This window comes from Meriones unguiculatus, chromosome 1 (genome assembly GCF_030254825.1).
Source record: "Meriones unguiculatus strain TT.TT164.6M chromosome 1, Bangor_MerUng_6.1, whole genome shotgun sequence".
NCBI lineage: Eukaryota > Metazoa > Chordata > Mammalia > Rodentia > Muridae > Meriones > Meriones unguiculatus.
Genome location: NC_083349.1, coordinates 55055882 through 55080405, shown reverse-complemented (window position 1 = coordinate 55080405; position 24524 = coordinate 55055882). Strand labels below are relative to the sequence as shown.

The following is a 24524-nucleotide window of genomic DNA, read 5'->3' as shown; positions in this document are numbered from 1 at the left end:
CAGAAGTGCTATTAGAGTTGTCATTTTTCAGTATTTGCTGGGGACCACAGGTATTTTAAGCAAAAAGTAGAAGATAAGCTGAATGACATGTTATGGATTCCCTGCTTCTTTGAGGATTTTCTGTCTGCAGGACCCCAACCTTCTACCCAAGGGTTCCTGGAAAGAAAGTCACACTCTTTAGTAATAATCCTAGTGGCCACCATTGTGCATTAATAGTCAAGCGACTTCAGGGATTCTAGAGGCCTTTGGGTGCTTTTCTTTGGGCAGTGGCCACTCATAGATTGTCCTGGCCTTTATTGAAGGCACAGCCGTTTTCTTAATTTTGTCTTTGTTTCCACTTCCTTCCCCTGGTCTTAGTCATTTCACCTTTATTCAGAGCTAGGAAAACAGCATTATTTTGTTTTCCTCTTTGGTATCACAGTTCTTGGGATTGTTGGGATTATTTTTACAACTCCTGGGAAGTGCCCCCTGGTGCCCCATGGAGGACCCTCTAGGGAGTGGAGGAGAGTGGTGGACAGCAGAACACCATCTGGTGTCTCAGTACAGGCACTCCTCTGTGATGCTCCAGGCTTGAGGCACATCCAGAGTGGCATGTGGGCACCTATCCAACAGTTTAATTCAGCGCCCTTCACCCCAGTTAGCTCTTTCCTTCCAAAGAAAAGGATTTTAGAGAGGAATTTCAGTTGAATCTTAATTTTTTGACAGTGGTTGAATTGGTCCATTATGTTTGATCTTTTTAAATCCTGCTATTTTTATCACATGAACAGAAAAGCTGCTATGTGAATTTCAGTGTGAGCCTTTGATATTATCTGCCTGGCTAGGATTTCTGCAGCACCCCCATTCATATACTTTTTGAAGAGAACTAAAGAATTGTTTCATTATTAAATGTGTAAACTGGTTACAGATGTAGACTCTAAGTTAGATTTGATTTTAGTTTGTTTTGCCTTTTCATGAAGAAAGGAAAAAAATATACTTTTTCTTCCATTTGAGGTGCTCATGCCTGCTTAATTCTCCCAATTCAAGGAATGGGCCTGGGCACAGCTAATTTACACCATTGGGAAAAATATTAATCTACATAGGCTCACACTGCCCCAGACCCATGAAACACCTTTAGAATCCTTGAAGATTCTATTACCTTCAGAATCCTTGGGTGACTCCCAGCCTTGAGGACCTGTTCACCTATTTGGCATATTCATAAAGGCCTAAATACTTGTCTGTCTATCAAAATCTAAGTCTCTCTAGCCTTGGACTTAGAGATGTATTACTTGTCAGGAATGTTTAGACTTTACTTTTTTTTTTTTTTTATGAAATCTCCTGTAGGACATGAGCTTCATTTAACCAATATATATATATATATATATATATATATATATATATATATATATATATATGAAGAAATTACTTTTTTCATGCCAAGCCCTGGGCTAGATGTTGGAGTTTATATTGCGCAGGTATGTGGTAGCAAGGACAGACATTGGGATGGTAGTCACAGGCACAGAATGAACGTGGAAGTGTGAACAAGGGGATTTGCCCACTCTGCCTCTTCCTGATTCACTGTCACTTGAGTTTCCTCTTGGGCGTTTCTAGCTAGCCACTAGCCCTGCTTTATTTTGGTATCATCTACATACTCAGATTAGGAGGATGAATGGGAATATAGCATAGTTTACCGAGTTCTTGACCAGTAACGGAACATCTGAGGTCTGGGATTCAGTCCTGACTCTGCTGTATGCCTTCAGGGAAGTCGTTTAACCTTCCTGAATCTCAAGGTTTTCATTTGTAAGTAGAAAAATTATCTAGCCCTTCAACCTGGTGGAGTGCCGGGTGATATGGCCAAGAGGGTTACTATGGGTGTAAGAGCCATGGAGAGTATGGTGTAAGTGAGCACACCATGTTCAGATGGTTTACTTAATTGAAATTTGAAGCTGGTCTGTGGCTCCTGTTCAAGCATCAACACTACCTTTAAGGAGATGACATTTTCCTGGCAAGAAACTTGCCCTTTCCATGCATTTTTATCAAGCTGGAAAAAGAGCGGCCCACAGCAGCAAAGACCATAGCCTGGCCTTGTGGAAGTGCCATGGCTGGGGGGACAGGGCTCTTTGTCTCCTTCCAGAAGGGGTTCGTTGTTAGTCTGTCCCCTGAGTGGGTGTATTGCTTAGTTCCCGCTGGCAGACTGATGCGGGTATGCGTGCTACGTGCCGTACCTTTTTACGTTTGCGTCTGGGCAGCTCAAAGAACTGCGGCTTCAGATCTAAGTTATTTAACATAACCTTTTCTTTACTCAGCATTAATCTTGTCAGTCAGCTCTTCTGCAAACAGAATTCAAGAATAAAATGAGTTCATTCTTTCAAGGCTGTAAATATCATAACTTCTAGGCAGTTTCCCAAAAGAGTTGGTATGTTAGTACATTTTACTTATAAAAAAAAAAAAAAAAGCAAACCTAACCCATCCCCAGGAGACAGTTTATAAATAGTCTTTGTAAAAATAACAAATATGAAGTAGGTTTCATGAAAACCCACCATTCTAGATTGTAGAATGACCCAGTGTCGATGCCATCATTCCCAAATGAATGGTTTTGTGTTTGTGGGTGTTATGCTTCATTTCACCGAATCAAGGCAGAAGCCGGGCTGGGGAGACAGCTCAGTTGGTAAAGTGCTGGAGGGCCCAAGTTCAGTTCTCAGAAAAGGAGTAAGAGAACCAAGCTTGGAGGCTTGTGCTTACAGTCCTAGCACTGGGGAGGTGGAGCCAGGCAGATCCTCAGGACCTGCTGGCCAGCCAGCCTAGCCTGATTGGCAAGCCCTAAGCCATTAAAAGTCCCTGGCTCAAGGTCGCTGGCTCCTAAGGAACATCACCTCAAGTTTTCCTCTGATGTCTACATACATGTATGTGCATAGATATGTAAACACACCCATATAAACATGTGGTTTTACACACACACACACACACACACACACACACACGCACATGCACGGATGCACGCCAGACACTATTTATATCTGGGTGGGCAGGCCTTCTCCTTCAGGATGGAAACTCTAAAGGATGGAATTCAGCATATATTCCTCTCACGTTTGAAGTCATATTTCAGTTAAAGTCTCTGACAAGTGGCCATATCTTCCACCTGAGGCAGCAGGAATGAATGAATGGCTGATGCTTCCAGGAATTTTGGAAGAGTCACTAAGGCAGTTTTTAGACTCCTCTGCAAGGAGCAAAGGGCTATTAAGTGGTGTCAGTGTGTGCAGGAAGGACTTCTCTGGGGTGTAGCAGCACTTGAGACCCATAGGTGGGGCTGGCAGCATGTTCTCTGCCCTGTGCCATCTACCTGATGGCCAGGAGGTAGCTGAGTTTCTTGTGTGTGAGATCTTCAACCTCAGAAGAAATCGTGTACAGTTTTGTATTTGAGATTAAAAAAAATCACACCTCAATCTTTTGTAAATTCTGGAGTTATTAAGAACGTATGAATTTAAGCAAACCTTGAACTCAAACCCTTGTGCCTCATATGAACAAAATTGTTTTTATTAGAAAACTTGATTTCTAATCACCTGTTTTTAGTGTTTTTCAAAAGTAGATGATACTCCCTAGATAAAGCACCAGAGTTTTAATACGTATTTGATGAAATACTAAATTACAGGGTCAAATTGTCAACCTGTGTGACTTCTTGGTGTACTGACAGTGAGGAATCTAACTTCGGAATGTAACCCAGAAGTTTTCTCCCCTGCTCTGTTCTGTTCTCTGTCTCGTCTAGCTTTTCTGTCACTTGATTTTCCCCCCTCAATCCTTTAACATTTATTTGTAAGAACACGAAGTATACTCTGTCTGTACTCATTCCCCACGGGTGCTTGTTAAAGTGTCTTTCCGCTGTGTCTTCTGTTTTGACTTACATCATTTTTTCACTTTGCCGCGTATGACACATGGTATCTCACCTATTCATGTGCCATTAAAGATGCAGTATTAACCAATTGGCTTCTATAAAGTGTATCAGTATTTGCGTTTATTTTGAGAACCTCAAGGCAGCCTTGCAAATAAGTACTAAAACTGTCCTACCCATAAAAACTGTTTGCTTTATTCTGACACAGATGCTGAATGTTTGGTGTGCTCACCAGTTTATATACTCACAGCTAATATTTCTTTACAAGAGTAAACAAGGGCTTTTTTTTTTTTCTCTTAATACTGGAATGATTGAAGAGTGCTGTTCTGCCCATATTTATCTTCGTGGACACAAGTCGCAGTGTGGTGCCATGCCCTCTGGCCCCAGTCCAGCTGCCTCTGCAATAGGACTGAAAATGAATCCCTCACTGCTTCCTGCCTCAGTCTCCCCATTTCACGAAGACATCCAGTTTCAGTGCCCTGCTTTTTTGCTGGTGTCAGTAAAACTGGACAGTCACTGCGGTTTAAGCAGGCACTGTGCAACCCCAAGCCACTGCATCTCTACTGGCCTGTTCCTATGTAATCTTTTACATAATGTTATCCTTCTCTTTCTTCCATTTCCCTGTCACCAACCCTTATAGAGTCGGGATATAAGCCCAGAAGAGATAGATTTAAAGAATGAACCTTGGTATAAATTCTTTTCGGAATTGGAGTTTGGGAAACCGGTAAGTGTAAGAGCTTCAGTGGTTATGCACCTTGGGAAATAATGCTGTTGCTGCATTGTTGCTGCTGCTGCAGAATCAGGTCTGTGTGAGGGGTCCAGGAGTGGGAGCAGCCCCAATCGTTGTCAGTTTTGTCTTACCTCACTGCAACCTGGAGGCTTTCCTCGCTTCACTGAGAAGGGACAGTGAGCTTCCTAGACTACCCAGAGAGTGTGACCAAAGCAACACTTGTCCTAGGAGCTCTCTCTGCCACCTCCAGCAAATGTCGCATACCTGGCGGGTGACATTTTTTTCTGCCATCCAGACACTGCTTTAAGGTATATGAAGGCAGGCAGGGAAACGCGTCAGTGAGAAGGCCAGTGGTACAGTGCTTCCCATCACATGATGCTCGCAGGCCAAAGAAACTGCTTCCCTAGGCAGATACAACCCCAGTCCAGCCCAGGTAAAGGCAGATCTTAGGTAATGATTTCTGTGAGTTGGGCTAGTATTTCCCAGCATTTGGAATGGAGGGTTCAAGTCTAGAAAATTTAGTGTTCAGCAGCTTCCCTGGGGTATTTCTGAATTTTGTGTGTGAGAGTGTGAGGGGATGAGGAGGGAACAGTATTCCTGAGTCCTATGCCCAGACAAGTTTCAAGCATGAGAATAATCCGACCTCATCCATCCACTCAAGGTACCGGACTTTAAACCTGTAGTTACTTTGAATTCTTAAGGTGATGGACTTTAAGTCTGTAGTTAACTTTGAATTCCCAATTATACCTGAAAAAGGAATTTGCAAAAGGAATTTATAGGTGGAAGGGTTAAGCCTAGAAAAATGAAGCATTAGACCTATATGCTTGGGTAGTCGTTTTATTTGCAGGTAGGAATGGATTTTGTAGTTCAGTAAAATGTTAAGTTCCATGCTGTGCAGTTTTCATTGAGACAGAGACAGGGAAGGCAGGCTGGGGCTGTGGAATTGCTGATTTGGCTTAAAGACGCTGAGCTGGAAAGTTCTGTTGTCTTCTGAGTTAGGATTGCCCAGTTTCCAATATTCTCCTCCTTTCTGGGCCCTCCTGGAGGCATGATCTCCCCCACTTCCCCTTTCTGTTATTGTAGAGCGCCACCTAGGGACAGTGGAGAGGAAGCATCTAGCCCAACTCCTCTTCGCTTTTCTCTCCCTCCCCCAGAGCTTCGGATGCACAGTGCACACAGCTCATTTCTTCTCCTTTATTGATTATTATTATTTTTTTATATGTGTGGTCCCCTCCAAAGAATTATGATTGATGTGCACAGCAGTGCACAGCAGCGGTGCCACGCTGTTCTCACGGAAAGCAAGAGATACTCATTTTAAATTCCTTTTTTCCAGAATTTGTACCAATGATTTTTGAAACCCCTTTCAGTATCTACAGACTGCTAGCCATCCCCTCATTTACCAAATAAGTAAACTAGTTTAATCTGAAATATTACCTTTTTATGAAAGTTAGGGAACTCTCTTTACCAGTTTATTACTAGTGCTAGGTTTTCATAAATCTCTCATTGCAAACAGTGTTTGTTGCTGTTAGACAGAGCTTCAGATCCCCAGCCTTTAGTAAACAGGTCCTGAGGGTAACTTGGTAAGATAACAGCTCTACCAAAAACTGTATGACTCGCCTCATGTAAACATGGAGGACACAGGAGGACAGTTAGTTGTCAAATAATTCCTTCTCTTGGGGGAGGGATTCCATTTTGTATAGCCTTAATATTTGATAATTTGTCTAAAGAGCATGGGCCCCACGTCCTGGAACCTCAGTGAAAGGACATTTACGTATGGCTTGAGACATCCCCAGGGTGGGCTTGCTCTCTGGTTGAACCAGCACACGTTAGGGAGGAGGTAGGAGAGAGAGAAATCTTTTTCTCTCCCTATTCTAGTTACGGCAAAGCGCGGCGTGCACTGTGTGGTAAGGCAGGAGCCTCGGTCATTGGTTTGGAAGATGCGTTAGCTATTCATGAGAAGAAGGCGTCTGCCAACCACACAGGTTTTCATCTCTGCTTTGCCGCTGCTGCTCTCATGCCAACTCAAGGCCATTACTCCTGAGTAAAACCCACTAGAGTTTTGGTACTGGAAGTTTCTGGGCTCCATTTGTATTCCTGCTGCAACAAGATGCTCATTGTTGACCCCACTAAGTTGCCATGGAAAACAACAACAACAACAACAACAACAAAAAACCAAATAATTCAAGACTCAGGGAACCATTGCAGGTGTGGTAATTATTTGAAGCAAAATTAATTTGTAGGCATTCGCTTATGGAGTTTTGTGACAAAGGAAAAAGAGAGGTGTAGGGATAACGTGTAAAAAGTCTACTTCCTAGACAGCCATCCAGTATATAAAGCACAGAAAACTGAATGGTAGCTGCCATATCACTGACTTTGCTAAACACAGCACTCACATATGTGGAGGACCTGCAGCTGCCAGCATCAGTCTGCTCTTCTTTTGGAGAGGTATTCTAGAGAACGTGAGGACCCACCTTTCGTTCTCCCTTCCATTCCAGTTTCTACAGAAATTGACTTGATTTCCATCCACAGACTCAAGACAGTGGTTTTCAATGTTAAGCCCTTCAAAGGCTTCTGTAGAGTTAGTTGGCATTAAACTTATGGAATCTTTGGAGCGTTTAATGATCTCCTGTTTCTGATTTCCCTGGAGGAGGTCATAGTATGGGAGATGTCAGCACGGGGTACAGTCCAGAACATCCACTCTGTGAGAGAGACATTCAGAGTTAGAAGTCTCTGGAAGTTTGCATAGCTCTCACCACACACACACACACACACACACACACACACACACACACAGACACCCTTGTTAAGGCTACAGCATTCTCCTGGCAGATCTCCAGCTCTCTAATTGTTCCTGAAGGGATAAAGAGCAAGCAGAGCGACCTCTGACCTGCTGAGGAGGAAGTGGGGCAGGGCGTACCTCTAGTATTAGTGGTATTAACAAACTCTACTTAAATTGTGAAAGGCCAGTTAAGCTGCTGGTATGAAATGGTCACATGCGCTATTTGAACTCCACTCTGGATGCTGTTGCCACAGTCCGGAGAGTCACCTTTAGTTCAGGTCAGCCTCCATTGGCCGAGTCAATGAATATTTGTACATTGATTAACATGCAATGAATATTTTTCTATACTAGTCAAGACTACTTCAAAAATGTGAAGTCTCCAGTGTCAATCTTTGTTTGAAAAACAAAACAAAACAGGAAAGAATTAGAGTTTCTAATTTGTTCTAAATTTTTTTTTCTTTTTAATTTTAGATTTTCAATACTGAGAATCAGGGGTTGATTTACTCTTGAAACTTAAACACACTCCCTAGTCAGGGATTTCAAGGCTCCCTGGGGCAGACAGCTTTGTGTCCTCAGCCAGGATCCCAGCCCTTTGCTTTAAGTTCACCTTTCTGTGTTGGTCCGGTTCCTAGCGTGCCCCTCTTTGTTTGAGCCCCCATGTTTGTCTTTATGTCTTTATGCTCATTTCTTCATTTCCTCCTCTGCTTCCCGTCAGCCTCCCAAAAAGATATGGGACTATACTCCTGGAGACTGCTCTATCCTTCCTAGAGAGGATAGAAAGGTAATTCCGTGCCTCCTCCGCGGACTGTGTGCTAGACTTCTAGTTTTGGGTGCCGTGAGTGTGTTGTGGGTTTGTGTTCTTTTCTTGAATCTTTTTTGTTTGTTTGTTTGGTTTGGTTTGGCTTTTAACTTAGTAACTTGTTTGGCCTGGTGGTGAAATTATTTAATAAAGTCTGTGGGACATATACTAATGTTTAGAGGTTTTTAAAACAACTGTTGTCACAGTCATTATGCTCTGACACAGAGGAAGCAGGCCTTTCCTCCCAGGTAGGTTTTTGTGGCATTTGTAGTTCTCCTTAGACTTAGAATAGATCTCTGAAGCTCTACTACTCAGGATTTCACTGAACTTGCCTGACGTTGCTCTTTCTGTTTTCATGTCTTTAAACTAATTTCTAGAGATATCTTGTGATTGAATCAGTCTACTGTGACCCTATTAAAATATGACACACACAAAACCCACCTCATTTTCAAACTTAACCTTCCATACCTTCGTCTTTTTTCTAAACTAAAACATTCTTTCTCATCTTTTCTTTCTTGAACCAGACTAATCTAGAAAAAGATCTCAACTTCTGCCAAACAGAGTTAGAGGCAGATTTAGAGAAAGTGGAGACGATTAATAAATCACCCAGTGCAAACCCGCCACAGGTATTTCCCAGTTTTTCTCTTGCTGTTGGTTCCTTTTCAAGCCCTGCTTCTTATTTTCTGTTTTCCTCTCTGTTCTTTGGTTTTCCTGTTGTGGAGATGGCAGAGGGTGACGCTGCTAGCTTTAAGATGCATGGCTTTTTGAATCCTGTTTACACACGCACATGTACTGGGTCAATTTTTTGTTTGGAATCCTTTGGAGCTTGGCATCTTCCTTAAAGGGCTTTTCAAATGCATACAGTATGATTGATGATTTAAAATCTCACCTACTCACCATGCCCCATATTTCATCTTCGATGACCTTCAAAAGTTCTTTCCCTTGCCTTCTTTGAATTTCCAGAGTGCTATTTGGGGAGCCAGTTTTTCTTAATCTTTTTTTGTAGCCCTGGGAGAAGCCAACCTCAGAGGTCATTTTGAGAGACATGGTAGCAGTAAGTGGGCTAAGACGTTGTCAGAGCGATGGTGTTTTTCATTGGAAAGGTCAGCAGGTTCACAATAGAAAACATACTCCAGATATCAAACTACCTGGACACAAGCATTGGAAACTGCGCCTGTGTTGGTATTTTTAAAGGGGGCTGTGTTAAAAGGCAGGAAGGGATAAGGAGAGAGCCAGCCCAGGGTAAACAAGCTTTCGGGGGGAAGCTGAATGTTTACTCAAGTGTGTGCTGGGTTCCCAGATAAAACTGGAGAGACTCTTATGAGCAAAGAGTGGCTTTAGAAGAAATCAGAAATCAGATGTGGATACTGCTGCAGTGGCCAGGAAGGGCCACAGACTATGGGAGGAGACGTGCAATTGACAGCGGGTCTGTGCTAGATGTAAACATTATTGAGACAGGGCCAGAGACTGGTTCAAGGGAGTTGGGCACAAAAGTTAGGTGAGTGGCTAGAGACTCAAACCCAGGAAATGGCAGAGAAACTAGGGTTTTATGATAGCCTTCCTGTGGGTCTGGAATAAAAGAGTGGGAAGCCAGTGAGCTGTGGCAGTCATGGATGCCTCCTCGGGCTCCAGAGAGCTAACAGTGAATGGAGACAGGATTGGGTGGGCTCTCCTGAAAGGAGGCAAAGAGGTAAGTTTTCACAAATTCAGCTGAGAAGCACAGGTGATGGAGGTGGAAAAGGTGCAGTGGGATTCTGGATTTCTAACCAGGGTGGATACTGAGGCCTGGTTTAACTATGTAGGGTTAAAGATTCAAGGAAGAAACTGTCCCAACCTGTTCTGGAGTAAGTTATGTCTGTGGGTATGCCCTAACAACAATGGCCAACATGCAGGAAGAGAGGTCTATAGTAATAGGTTGGCCAAAGTGAATCAAGAGATGCTTTTATGGTAGTCAAACATCTGCAGCTTATGCAGAGATGGCGACACATCTAGAGCTGACAGCTACTTCTGTTAGGGTCTGAACCCTGCAGGGACATCATGGTGCAAGAAGTGTCTGATGCATCTGCTGGCCATTTGACTGGGGCTATTAGTCTTAAACATATGTGAGATATGCTTTCAGGGGTTCTGTACACATGCAGAAGAGACTGCCTTCAGGACATGACAGTTGAGTCCAAACTTACTAAGGATATCCATTTTGAAGACCTTGGGAAACACTCTTTCTGAGTGTGCATGTTCAAAGGAATAAGACAGGTCAGCTCAACTAGAAATCTTGAGTGGGAACAGTGGGGATGGGCAGGTTTGGGGAAGAGTGTAGACTCAAGTCTGTGACTAAGAAGATGCTGGGTTTTTCCTGCAGACCACTGGTGTAGCTAAAGAGGTCTTTCAAAGAGAGGGGGCGGGGAGAGACATTCCCTTAGAGAAGTTGAATTGAAGATAGAAAAATGCTAGTGTCAGAAGGTAAGGAGGCCACTCCAGTAGTCCAAGCAGACAGTGGTGGGAGTCCACACTGTGTTAACACCAACATGGGGGAGGGGGAGGATAGATGGAGAAAGGCTGCCAAGAGAGTTACAGTGGGGCAGCTTAAGTAGTTGGCATGAGGAATGATGAGCTGGGGCAAAGAGATAGAAAACTTCAGGGTTTGGGCCAGGCAGCCAAAAGAGTAAGGATATCAGTATGTTGAAGGAAGCTAGATGGAGACGTAGTGTAGAGGTGAAATCATGGGTTTGGTTTCGAGTATTTGGCTCCTGAGGGGCTGGATTTGGATCAAGTAGGGATATCCAGAAGGCGTAGAAACTGTAAGACTAAATCTTAGGAAGCAGGCATGTGCTTAAAAAGCTTATCAGAGTTGCCTGCAAGGTGGTGATTGTGGTGGTTTGGGAGTCGATAAAGACATCCACTGGCAGCATGCGAAAGACTGAGAGGTAGGGACCAACAGCTATTCACTGGGATGCTGGGTGACATTAACAAGACAAGGAGAGGCACAGGAAGGACAGTTCATAGAGATGGAGGAATGTATGATCGAGCAAGAGGAGAAAGGCAGAACAACCCAGCTGCTGCAGAGAGGTCTGAAGAAATGGATTTTGGGGTGGCAGGGTAGCTCAGTGAGTGGAATTGCTTGCTGTATAAGCATGACAACCCCAGTCCCATTCCCAGAACTGGATGGAGTAGTGGAGAGATGGAACTGACGATGTTGTCTTCTGGCCCCCGCTATGGGCACCATGGCCCACATACTCTCTCTGACACAGTAGTAAACAAATAGATAGTTTTAAAAAGAAACTCCTAGGATAGGTCCACAGAACAGATTATAGAAATTTGTAAAGACTTTTGTTTCTGGGCGTTAGAGTTTGTGAAAAGGAATCAGAGAATCCTGCAGGGGTGTAGCCTTATTGAGGACATGTGGGGAAGAGAGATGTGGATGAAGGGAAGGAGAAGATAGGAGAGGATGGTGATGTTCCCAGAAGGACTTAACAGGGCTGTGTCAGCATTTTTCAAAAGCAGAATCCCAGTATGGGGCAAATGCCAAGAGGTAGGAGCCCCATGACAGGAGGTGGGCAGGCAGTACCAACATAGCGAGAAGGGCTAGGGGATGGTAGGAGGAATGAGCAGAGCCTTTGTGAGGTGAGGAAAGGAAGGCAAGACTCATCCTGGGACAGCAGTGCCTCTAAGGGAAAAGGACCCAGACTCACAACTGGGGATGTATTTCTGCAGGCCAAAGGCTAATCGAAGAGCCGCCAGTGAAGCCACCTCCTTTCCTGTGGTCTCTTCTTTGATCCAACAGCAGTCTTTCCCTCCATTTTCTATTTCTTTCTTTTCTTCCCTTCTCCAGGTGATTTGTTTTCCTTAAAATGGTTATTAGTAGAGATGACAGTCATTATTAAATAGGACTATCTGTAAAAATTAACTTCTACATTGATTTATTTAACACAGTACATTGAACAGTTGGCATTTTTTCCCCCTTCAGTTCAACAAAAGAACCTCTGAATTATGTAATTACATTGCTTTCCTTTTCTAGTACCTCTGGGCTGATTTCTTCCTTTTGTCAGTGGCCTGTAGTTTTAGGACGCATCCCACAACCTGTACTGACAGTATTTGTTACTGCATTTTGAGAAATTGTGTCTTTATTTTAACACTTTCCAATCTACAGGCATGAATGAATTGTGTAAATACGGTGTGATCATCTTAAAATGCATTTTAAGATGTAGTCTCTACCTAGAACATTGTGTGCCTGCTTCTGGGTGTGGCATTTGGAGGGCATGAAAGGATCTACACTGGGCTTGGCAGGGCGTGTGAGGATTGGGGAGGACAATAAAGGGGCTTCTCCTCCCTGGGGTTGCAGCTGAGGATAATAAATGTGAGCTGAAGTCCACGTCCAGGCTCACCTATCTTTTTGGCTGCATCTCCTATGGGGCAAAAGATGAGAGCCTGGTACCCCCAAATCTTTCCTAGCCCCAAAGTTTTTGTGTCCAAGCCTCTTGCCCTTAGAGGCACTGTCTATATGACCAAACTGTAATGACTTGTGTTCCTCCCCCCTTTTACTTTATTTTTTTTGCTTTGCAACCTGTTAACACAAATCACTGGGTTTCTTTTCTTTTTACATTGTTCCTTTTTCATTTTGACTTTTACAGAGCTCAGCAGTCAGCCCGACTCCAGACATTACCTCAGAGCCTCCTGGATAGTAAGTAGCCACTCCTGTGTTTTCATGGCTCAGTGCAGCAAGGGCTAGACAAGGGTGAGGAAGGCTGGTGGTCTGGACCCTGATTTGTATCTGTGTTATGGTGTCCTGAGGTAGGCAGCAAAGCCTTTAGCTCTGGGGAGGGCCCCGGGGAATGGGCTGTCCCATGCTTTGGGCTTTGTCTTCCAGTAGTTTGATGGTATTGTAGTTTTCAAATTGGTTATCTCTTGTTCTCTCTTCTTTCTCCAAATTAATTTTACAGTGATTCATGATGCCTTGGATAGCTTTATCCCAGGTTGATGTCTTTTTGGAATGTGAATTTATTTGTTTGTATTTATTTTAATTTGACTTTCTTCGCACATGTATGTGTGTGGTATCTGCATGTGGCTGTGGAGGTCAGAGGAGAAGCTTTGGAAGTCAGTTCTCTTTTCACTGTGAATCCTGGGAATCTAATTAGGTTATCAGGCTTACAGGTGCGTCTGTCTAGCAGTCTTATTGGCTTACTTGTCTACATTGGAATCAAAATTGTCTTCAGTGTATCCCTGAGGGAAGGGAGTGTAGCTATTATGTACCCGACCTGGAATGAAGATAGAGGAGCAGGTAGTGGAATTGGTCCTCAGGCCGGCCTTGCCATGCAGGATGTAGGGCCTAGATTGTCACATGGACATTTTTTTTTTAATTCTGCCAATTTTTAAAATTTTGGCTGCATGCTAGGTGGTGTGGTGAATGCCTTTAATCCCAGGGAGGCAGAGGCAGGCGGATCTCTGAGTTCGAGACCAGCCTGACAGCCTGGTCCACAGAATGAGTTCTAGGACAGCCTTTACAGAGGAACTCTGTCTTGAAAAATAAACCAACAAACAAACAAACAAAAAAACCCCAACAACAACAACAGTAAAAAGATTTTGGCTGCACAGTGCATGTATTCCCATACACTTTTTCATGGAGTGTGTGATACTGTCTAGGGTTACAGGAAGGGCTTTATTTTCTCTGACAATTAATTTTAAAAGGCAGGAAAGAAATGAAAATCTTGGAGTGTCCCAACAGAGCTGCCTTCTGATACCTGGGAAATTTGGTCCCCTCTTAGTTCCTAGTTTCCTTAATAAAAGAGTTTAAGAATGGATATGCCTGGGAGCTTGAGTGCAGGCATTAGAACATAAAAGGAGAACCACAGGACAGGCTGGCGGTCAGTCTGTGGCTGTCAGGAAGGAGAAGGAACAAAAGCACAGCTGCTGGAGATAGAGGCAGTTCCAGGTGGCCACCTGGCAGCGGGCAGCCACGTGGCCAGCCGGGAGCTTTTGAAAAAGTAAGGCAGCCCAAGGTGTGAGTAAGGGAGTTTAAAAGCATACTTGAGTCCTGGCCAGCAGCGGAAAGAAAGACACAAAAGAAGAAAAAACAAAAGAAAATAGTCACACCTTTCTAAGTTAGGTTTCAGAAAGGCTCACAGGTCGAGCTGAACCTTGGTAGCTAGATCCCCAAGGACTGCTTGGGGTGGGAATTCTGGGAATTATCATAAGGCGAACCTGACTTACTAAAGGCCATTCCCATAGCCAGGCCACCGACCCTCCCCATCGGATCAGCCTTTACAGGAGGAGACAGGGCCTGGTCTTCACCTAGAGGCAGATTCCATTCTTTACATAACCACAAACTCCCCCAACTCTGATCCTCTCCAAGAATGCCTTTCCCAGGGCTTTTCCATGCAGCTCTTATCCCCACTGAGCATTTCCAGGGCTATCCTTATCTTGCTCCAGTGGTTCCGTAGCAGACTGTAAGCTCTTAAGCTGTGTAAACAAGCAATGACTGAACTTTCTTTTGCCCAGGCTCCAGTCAGTGCTTCTTCTGGCTTCTGCTGCCAACCCCCCGAGTTATTTGTGTATACTTCCCTAATTGCTGACTATAAACTCCTTAAGGGCAAGTCCTCCCATTGCTAGGGTGCCAGGGAGACCTGATAAACTTGAGACGGGGAGCATTTTGGTTGCAGTGGGCATTTAAACCGAGACTTCCTAGGCACCCCTTGCTTCAGAGTTGACCAGTGCTAACAGGGCTGCCCCGGCCTTGCCCCTGCCTCTTCACCCCTCTCCCTGAACTGCTTCCCCGGCTGAGTGCCCAGCTCAGTGAATTCCCTAGCTTTGCCAGCGCTATGCTGTTTATCACAACAGGAGTTTTGGTATGACTTGACTGTCCGGGGGAATCCCCTCGCCCTTAAAATGAATATAGTAAGTGAAATACAAAGTGTCAGTGGGATGAAGTATGTAAGGGTGAAAAGTATTTACAGTCACTACTGTGGTCAGTCAGGGTTAAGAACACGGGTCTCAACATTTAAGTTTACAGATTTTTGAGCTAGGTCCTCTCTTCACATTTATTTCTCTGAGCATCCCAGAAGCAGGTGTCATCATCAGTCCCCAGTGGATAGGTGAGGGAATGGGGACACTAGGACAGTTCCATAGCTGATGTGTGAGTGCTCTACCCAGTGTAGGGGCAGTGACACTCTGGGCCAGGTGTCAGAAGTAGAATCTCATCTATGCTGCTTCAAACTTTGTAATGTAGCTGAAGGTGTAATAAAGCTTGCCAATTTTGAGCTCTTAAATACAATGTAAACAACTCTTTGCAGTACTAGCATTTCAATAGTTACTGTCACAGTGTGTGTCTGGTTTTTGTATTTTATTCTCCAAGTATTTCCAGACCATTAAGTTTGTAGTTTCATCTAACCATTTCTTATCATTTCAGGGTATTAAAGCTGTTTTCGCCTAACTGAAAGAGCTTTACTCCTGTTTAGCCAGCAGGTGGCACTCAAGGAAAAGCTGTTCTTCTGAAGCAGCAGAAACTAGTTTCATTAATATGAGACCAAAACACAACCTGAAGAACTATATAAAATATTGGAGATTCTCCAGCCCCTAAAAATACACCAGAAGCCAATGTGCGTGTAGGCATTTGACTTTAGAATCATTTAGTCCACCCGCATTTGTTAAACAACTTTACTGGACACCAGGCTTAGGAAGATTAACATACAACCTGCCAGGTTCAATGTATAAAGTATATTTGTTCTGGGTAACTTGAATCCAGTGCAGCAGGTGTAATGCTGAGATCCAGAAGGGGGTGGGCACCTCTTACTGTCTGGAGGAGGAGGGACCAAGGAAGGCTTTATAGAACAAACAAACAAAAACAAAAGAAAAAAAGGAACAAGAACATCATATTATTAGATTTTTAAAGAAAAGGATTTTTTCTTTTTTCTTTTTTTTTATCCATCACAAAGTGCCATAAGATGGAACTCCCAGAGGACTGTAAGACTCCCTTCCACAAAGCTACACTAATGACAGTTGCCTGTTTTTCTTCCTAAAGTCAAATGATTTTTGAACAGGGAAGATTTTTTTTTAATTTTATTTTATTAATTACACTTTATTCACTTTGTATCCTCCCATAAGCCCCTCCATCCTCCCCTCCCGGCCCCACTCTCCCCCTTCTTCTCGCATGCCCCTCCCCAAGTCCACTGATAGGGGAGGTCCTCCTCTCTTTCCTTCTGATCTTAGTCTATCAGATCACATCAGGAGTGGCTGCATTGTCATCTTCTGTGGCCTGGTAAGGCTGCTCCCCCCTCAGGGGGAGGTGATCAAAGAGCAGGCCAATCAGATTAAGTCAGAGGCAGTCCCTCTTTCCATTACTGTGTAACCCACTTGGACACTAAACTTCCATGGGCTATATCTGTGCAGGGGTTCTAGGTTATCTCCATGCCTGGTACTTGGTTGCAGTATGAGTCTCTGGGAAGACCCCTGTGTTCAAATTTTCTGGTTCTGTTGCTCTCCTTGTGGGGTTCCTGTCCTCTCCAGCTCTTACTATTTCCCACTTCTTACATAAGATTCCATGCACTCTGCCCAACAGTTGGCCGTAAGTCTCAGCGTCTGCTTTGATAGTCTACAGGGCAGGGCCTTTCAGAGGCCCTCTGTGGCAGGTTCCTAGGTTGTTTCCTGAACAGGGAAGATTTAAGATTTATCATTTTTTTAAAATTATGTGTATTTGTGTATGTCTGTGTGAGGGTATGTGCTCGAGAGGTGAGTGTCCTCAGAGAAGAGAAGACGGTGTCAGATCCCCTGGAGCTGGAGTGATAGCAGGTGTGAGCTGTCTGAAGTGCTGGGAGCCAAACTCGGGTCTTCTGCAAGAGCAGGGTGCACTCTTAACTGCCAGGCCACCCTCCTGGGCTGGAAACTTTTGTCAGTTGTGTCCCTTGTTGAGTTTTTCTACCTATGAGAGTAATTGACACATAGAAGGTGCTCAATAAATACTTGTTTAGTAAATCAACACATGTTGGGTCTCCGCATCTCTCCTCGCTATAATACCAACAGTGATGGGAGGGAGTTGGGGCTAGAGGCTGAGAGGGGTTGCATGTTGCAGGATCACAGATAAGTGATAATGAAATAACAACTGGGGAGTAGAGAGGGCAAGGAATTGATGTAGAAAGCAAAGTTTGATGGCTGATAGTTTAGGGAGAAATGAGGGGAAAAGGGCTGACCTCTTAGGCTTCCTGCTTGAGTCAGGGCAGGGGGCTGACCAGAGCCAGCTTTGGTTTAGGACATACTAGGTGGAGATGTTTGAAGAACATCCAGGGGATATGCCTGGCAGTCATCTTGGAGTCTAAATGAAAGGTGTACAGGTTTGCTGGTGGATTTCCTAGACAGTCTCACCATGATTTTGCAAATGAAAGAAACTGAAGCCAAGAAAATCAAGTTGTTTGCAAACTTTTAAACAACTTAAGCATAAGCACGTCTCATCTGGTGCCTTCTCTGTTGGAGCCCTGCTTTTCACTACCGCATCCATGCTCCCAGACTTCTCTGCTAACACACATGGAAGCAGTGGACTGAGAGTGTTTGCTCTGCCTCTCACTTTATTCTTCCAGGGAGTATGTCTTTGTTGAAACCTCTTAAAACTCCACAGCCAGCTCTGCTTCTCAGCCAGAGGCTTTAGTTCTCTGCCCTGTCTTCTGGCTTGCTCAGTCTGACCCAAATCTGACTCAACACAGACTTCTCAGAGCTGGGATTTTGGACATGACTGCTTTTGTTTAATGTCAGTAGCTGCTAATTCTGGTTGTATCTCTGTCTCGTAGCCAAGGAGCCAGTGTGACTTCTCAGCTCTGATGTTTTTAGCTATAGCAAAGTCCTATGAACTCTGTGCCCTTAAGCAAATGCAGTCATTGCTCTGGTCCTCAGTTTTCTCTCTTGAGCAGTGGAACAAATGGCCTAACATTAGAGCAGCTGTTGGAGATGATATCTTTAAAAACACGTATTTAAAAAGCCCTCAGATACTGTTCTTAAATAATGTACCTCAGTGTACCTTAGGCATCTGGGGAAAACATTCTTTTGTCAGCACCGGTATCAGAAACAAAACATTTGGCTGTAGTAACTGCATTCCCAGAGGTTTCCTGAGTGCTGGCTTGTCATTCTGTGGGAAGCAGGAAAATACGGGTGGGACATGGACACCAGGCAGGCTGGGTGGGGGAGTACTTAGGGCTGCTGAGGTAGAGGCCTTAGGTGAGGCCAGGCACTGTGAGAGAATAAAGATGGGTTGAAACTCTGACTGAGGGAGAAGTGATTCAGAACACACAGGTGGCATGGTGGAAGTTGTTCAAGTTAACCTCAATGCCAAGGACTAGGCAGGGTCCACACGCCAGTCCTCAGTCCCCTTAGGTGGGGGTTAACAAAGGCACAGTTATGTGTGGATAGTTTTGCAGTTGAGGTTTGTACAAAAGGGAGAAAATGTGGTGTTACACTGATTTTTAATTAGGAAACCCAAAGCGTAAAAGCCAGTTTAGATGAATGTCCACCTTTTTGAAGGTGCTATCTATAGAACCACCTCAGGGTTCACCAGTTTTAGTAGGAGCTGATTTTTTTTTTTTTCATCAAAATCTTGAGGTGGGAGGGTGGAGTGTTTATGAGCATACCCTGTGGACCAGAAGCTGCATGGGCAGAACCTCTCCAGGCCTAACCTCTGAGCCTAAGAAAGCCAAATCTTTTCTCTGGAGGTATGGATGGTCCCTGCAGACAGGTTTGAGGGGTACCTGTGATAACAGCCAACCATTACCATGATGACTTTCAGTAAAGATCCTTCCACCATGTTATAGTTCCTGGCCACTGATGTTGGAATCTCTAAATCACTTTTTTTTTTAAAGGAATTTCTAAATCATGGTTTTACATACTAAGACATATCATTCATCAGCCCAAGTATGCCAAGTCTTACATTTAGAAAAGGTAGCCACTTACTCATTCAGAATATTGATTGGGTATCCTGATGGGGGATAGTCCAGTGGGCTTCTGGAAATCAAGACAAAGCCATGGGAAAAAGTCAGCTCAGCCTGATTCTCTCTCAGGGGGAGAGGGGACCCAGAAGGCTCCTTGGCACTTCCTTCATTTGCGTGTTTTTCAGCCTTGAGACTTTATTTTCTTGTCTTTTGGGTTCCAGTGATTTTGTTTGTTTGTTTGTTTGTTTCAGGTGAGAAAGGAAAATTGCTTTCATCCATGCTATGTAGAATTAAGAGGGATCTGTAGCTTCAGGCAGGTCCCCCGAAATAGTGATGAGTATGAAGTAGGGCAGTTATGAGGGCTGTACTAGTACTGGACGAATGTAGCAGAGACAGCACTGCCTCTTTCAGGAGGATCCTCTCCTCCTTGATTCCTGGGTTCTGGTACCACTTGTTCCTGGGATAGAGTTTTGACAGATGTTGCTTGGTGGTAATGACACAGCAAGACTCAAATACCCTTGACTCCTGCCCTGTGTGAATCACTACTGCATTAGCCAGAGGGAAGTATTCTAAGACACCGTTGGAGAATACAATGTACATGGCATTTGGTAGTGTGACTAGGGTTCTGGCTCTGCAATCTGCTGATCCTGCCTGCTTTTGCTTTGGCAGGCTGTCTAATCTATCTATCAGCACTTCATTTCCTTATCTGAAAACTGACAAACTCCTGTGTGTGTGTGTGTGTGTGTGTGTGTGTGTGTGTGTGTGTGTTAAAGAGAGAGAATGACCACCAGGCACTTATACAAATGCCCTTCATGTTGTAAAGTTTTTCTTAAATCTTTTTTGCCATTGTTGTCTGTAATTATGGGGACTCAGAGGCTGAGGCTCTGCACAAAATAAAAGGCTGGGTTTGTAGAATATGAAAAGGTTCCATCAGTAGGCAGGCAGGAAGACAAATGGATATATGTGTGATAAGGAATGATAAGGAAGTACCATTCAGTGTTCCCTGGAGAACCTAGGTTCGGTTGATGTGAGTGTCCACTCTTACCATTCTTTAAACTTTCCTATATACTTGATGATACAATAAAGTGTTGGGGGTAAATGAACTCCATGAGGTCATAGATCTTCAAAATTGACAAATCTTTAATGATGGCAGTAAACTGATTTCATTAGGATCGAAAGTATGTAGCAGAAGCCTGTATACGTTTATGAGAAAGATATCATTCTCTTCTTGGGGAATACGGAGTAAAGAGATGGGGAGAAGAGACAGTATGTGTCTTGTTAATGCTTCAGCAGGTTAGACCACAGAAAAGTAGGCATGCAAATGGAGGAGTTCAGTGAGGAAATACTTTGTGTTTTTTTTTTTTTTTTTTTTTGTGTGTGTGTGTGTGTGTGTGTCCCTCACCTCATTCCAAAAAGAATTTGTAGTAACTTGAAAAATGCCTAGATTTCAAACAAGGTAAAATAAGAGAGGGCCTGCAGCAATGGCTCAGTGGTGGGGAGTTCTCACTGCTCTTGTAAAGGACCCAGGGTGGCTTCCAGCAGCTCACAGCTGTCTGTAACTCCAGCTCCAGGGGATCCCGTGCCCTCTCCTGGCTCCTGCTGGCACCACACCCATGTGGTGCACATACATGCACATGCAGGCACCCACTCATACACATAAAATAAAAATAAATAGACCTTTAAAAATGTAAATGAAACAGGAGCTAGAGAGATGGCTCAGGGGTTAAGAGCACCAATAGCCCCTTCAGAGGACCCAAGTTCAGTTCCCAGCACCCAACCATTCGTAATACCAGTTCCTGAGGATACAGTGGTGCCTTCTAACCTCTCTGGGCATCAGGCATACATGTGGTGCATATACATACATGCAAGCAAAACATACATATATATTTACATATATGAAACATTTGTATATATTCATTCATATATTAACATAGGTTTAAAAACAAAGTTCATACTTTAAAAATAAATGAAGCACATAAATGGACAACAGTGTGTGGATGACACTTGCTCTCAGGTTCGGACAAAAGCTTTGAAAGAAGTCAATGCAGGATATGGCTGTGGCATTGGGCATTGTGGTGTATGCCCCTAGTCATAGATACTGAGGAGGTGGAGGCAGGAAGATAACCTGGGCCAAAAGCTCAGAACAAATCCCTACCTGTGATAAGGCCACAAAGAGTTCCAAGTTCTGATTTACTCAGGTGCTGATTTTCCTGAAGGCCACAGATCACTGGGGCTCTTCTTCCGTTTACATGTTTTGATGCTTCTGTCAGCCAAAGTTCTCATGCAAAGTAACCCAGAAAAAACACAATTTAGGTCACAGACTTTAACTGTCCGCCACACTCGGAATTCTGTATCCTCCACTCTAGTCCCTAGAGGTATCATCTTGTGTAGAGCCACTGGACTCCCCGTTATCCTACCCATAGGTCTTGTTTGTTTGTTTGTTTTTGCTTTTTAGAGATAGGGTCTCACTGTGTAGCTCAGGCTGACTTCAAACTTACACTTCTCTTGCCTCAGCCTCCCAGGTGCTGGGATCACAGGTCCTTATTTATCCTTTTAAAGCAGTCATTGCCATGTCAGAGCTTTGTTGCTTAGGCTGTGTTTCTGTGTACCCAGGGCACGCAGCCTGCCTGTCTAAATCAGTGGTCCTCAACCTTCCTGATGCTGTGACCCTTTAATACAGTTCTTCTTGTTGTAGTGACCCCCAACCATAAAGTTGTCTTTTTTGCTACTTCATAACTGTAACATTTTAACCGTTTTGAATTGTAATGTAAATGTCTCTATTTTCCAATGGTGACCCCTGTGAAAGGGTCTCTTGACCCCCCAAAGGGATCACAAACTACAGGTTGAGAACCACTGGTCTAGATGAACAAGGCCTGAGAAAGCCCAGGGCTTTCCCAGGAAACCAGAAAGCAGTTTTCTCCTCAGCTGGTGACAAACAGGCTTTTAAGAAGAGTGTTAAACAAGCTAACTTTGTGTTTCCCCCATCCCCTCTTCTCTTTTAAAATTACCTTGTTTGTAGTATCTATTCTTCCAACTTCCATGCAGTGAAGAGAGAATCAGATGGGAGCCCCGGGGGTCTCGCTAGCTTGGAGAATGAGAGGCAGATTTATAAAAGTGTCTTGGAAGGTGGCGACATCCCTCTTCAAGGCCTGAGCGGGCTCAAGAGACCCTCCAGCTCAGCTTCCACTAAAGGTAACCAGCAGGCTGAAGACTGCAGGCGTCTCTCCTACATGCCTGTCACCTGAGTGTTGGCAGCGGGTGGACCTCCAGCATCAGGGACAAGCTCTGCCTCAGGTCCATGTCCAGGCCTTGGAGCCTTCTTGCGTCCCCTCACCTATTTTCTTGCCGGCCATTTTTCTTTCTGGTATTAATGGTCCCCACCCCCAACCTTGCTCTCTCTAAAACATCTCTCTCTTTCTCTCTTTTGTTCTAATATCCTTTTCCGAGAAGTTAGCTGAGCTTCAGTCTTTCCTAACTGGCAGGGTGGCCATTTCTTTTGTTGCATCTTTGCACCTGCTTTGCAGCACAAGTTATTTTGCTTCTGGACATCAATTGGAGACTTTTTAAAGCCCTATGACAAATGAGCATGTTACCTCTCCTTTTTTTTTTTTTTTTTTTCTTTCTTAAAAGCAGCTTTCAGCTTTAACCTAATGGGTGTGTTTATTTTATTCTGCATGCTTACCAGTGGATCGTAAAGGCGGGAATGCTCACATGATTTCTTCATCATCAGTTCATAGCCGAACGTTTCACACTAGCAATGCTTTAGGCCCTGGGTGTAAGCACAAGAAACCCCTGTCGGCTGCGAAAGCCTGCATTTCGGAGATCCTTCCTTCTAAATTCAAACCCAGGCTCTCTGCTCCCAGCGCTCTTTTGCAGGAACAGAAGAATGTCCTGTTGCCATCAGAGAAGGCTCAGAGCTGTGAGAACCTTTGTGTCTCTTTGAATGATTCCAAAAGAGGCCTCCCACTCCGAGTTGGGGGGAGCATCGAAAACCTGCTCATGCGCTCCCGGCGGGATTACGACAGCAAGTCCAGTAGCACCATGAGCCTACAGGAGTACGGCACCAGCGCCAGGAGGCCCTGCCCTCTCTCCAGAAAGGCTGGACTGCATTTCTCCATGTTCTACCGGGACATGCACCAGATCAACCGCGCCGGCCTCTCCTTAAGTTCCATCTCCTCCTCAAGTGTGCGGGATCTTGCCTCCCACTTTGAAAGGAGCAGCCTGGCGTTAGCCAGGGGTGAGCTGGGCCCTAGCCAAGAGGGCTCAGAGCATATCCCCAAGCACACCGTGTCCTCCCGTATCACGGCCTTTGAGCAGCTCATTCAGCGGTCCCGGTCCATGCCATCCCTGGACTTCTCTGGCAGGCTGAGCAAGTCCCCGACACCTGTGCTGTCTAGGAGTGGCCTGACCTCAGCTCGTTCAGCCGAGTCCCTCCTCGAGTCTACCAAGCTCCGTCCCAGAGAGATGGATGGGATAGACTCTGGAGGGATCTATGCGTCCCCCACATGTAGCAATATGGCGGACCATGCCTTGAGCTACCGGAGCCTTGTACCTTCTGAGCCCCTTTCCATCTGCTCAGATGAGCTAGACCACTGTTCAAATGTTTCTAATGACAGCAGGGAGGGCAGTGGGGGCAGTGTTCATGGAGACTTCCCCAAACATCGCCTCAACAAGTGCAAGGGCACCTGCCCGGCCTCCTACACCCGCTTCACCACTATCCGGAAGCACGAGCAGCAGTCCTCCAGGCAGCCAGACTGGCGCTCGGATTCCAGGGGGGACAGGAACAGTCTCCTCAGAAACATCCACCTGATGAGCCCCCTCCCTTTTCGATTGAAAAAGCCCCTCCAACAGCACCCCAGACAGCCTCCCCACAATGACTCCTCAGGGTCCCCTGCTGGCCAGAAGGCAGACCTTCCCTGCCAGGGCCCTCAGGACCAGCCCCACCCTACGGGGAAACCCATGGTCCCCACCCGTCTGTCTTCCCGACACACCATGGCAAGGCTTAGCCACAACTCAGAACCCCCTCTGGACATATCTGCTGGCCTGGAGGATTGCACAAGGGCAATTAATAACGGGAACCCTGTGCCCTACTCAGACCATGGCTTGGACAGGAACAACAATCCACAAAGTGAACTGGCAGCGGCCCATGGAGGTGGCATTTTGTGTGTTTGACCAGTCTCATCTTCCCCGTCTCCACTTGGCTTGCTCTGTCCCTCCCTCTGTGTGCCCGTGGTGCTCATCTTCTCGTCTTTTGCTTCTGTTTGTTTTGCTTGGCAATTAACCATGGCTTGTAGTGGCTGCACTTCTTTAAAAACAAATCCCCCACTTCATTTAGACTAACCAACCAAACTGTTTCGAAAGAAAAATTGGCCGTTTAGCTCGTATACAAGAAGCGGGTTCATTTGAACTCTCAAACCCCTGTTTGCATCAACCCCCAGCCTCCCTGTGGTTTTTTGAGA

The 24524-nt window shown here is 44.8% G+C and overlaps 1 protein-coding gene across 10 annotated transcripts in view; it reads left to right on the top strand.

The window, feature by feature from the left end:
* Window positions 1-24524, top strand: part of Sorbs1 (sorbin and SH3 domain containing 1) — a 226129-nt gene that overhangs the window by 167007 nt on the left and 34598 nt on the right. For 5 of the 10 annotated variants that reach the window (XM_060389143.1, XM_060389165.1, XM_060389157.1 and 2 more), the window contains 6 exons: window positions 4503-4586; window positions 8087-8152; window positions 8695-8796; window positions 12796-12845; window positions 22085-22257; window positions 22751-24217. In XM_060389143.1, the coding sequence (XP_060245126.1) occupies window positions 4503-4586; window positions 8087-8152; window positions 8695-8796; window positions 12796-12845; window positions 22085-22257; window positions 22751-24217 (1942 nt within the window). The remainder of the gene's footprint in view (window positions 1-4502; window positions 4587-8086; window positions 8153-8694; window positions 8797-12795; window positions 12846-22084; window positions 22258-22750; window positions 24218-24524) is intronic. The other 5 variants (XM_021633052.2, XM_060389188.1, XM_060389186.1 and 2 more) reach the window with 2 other exon arrangements.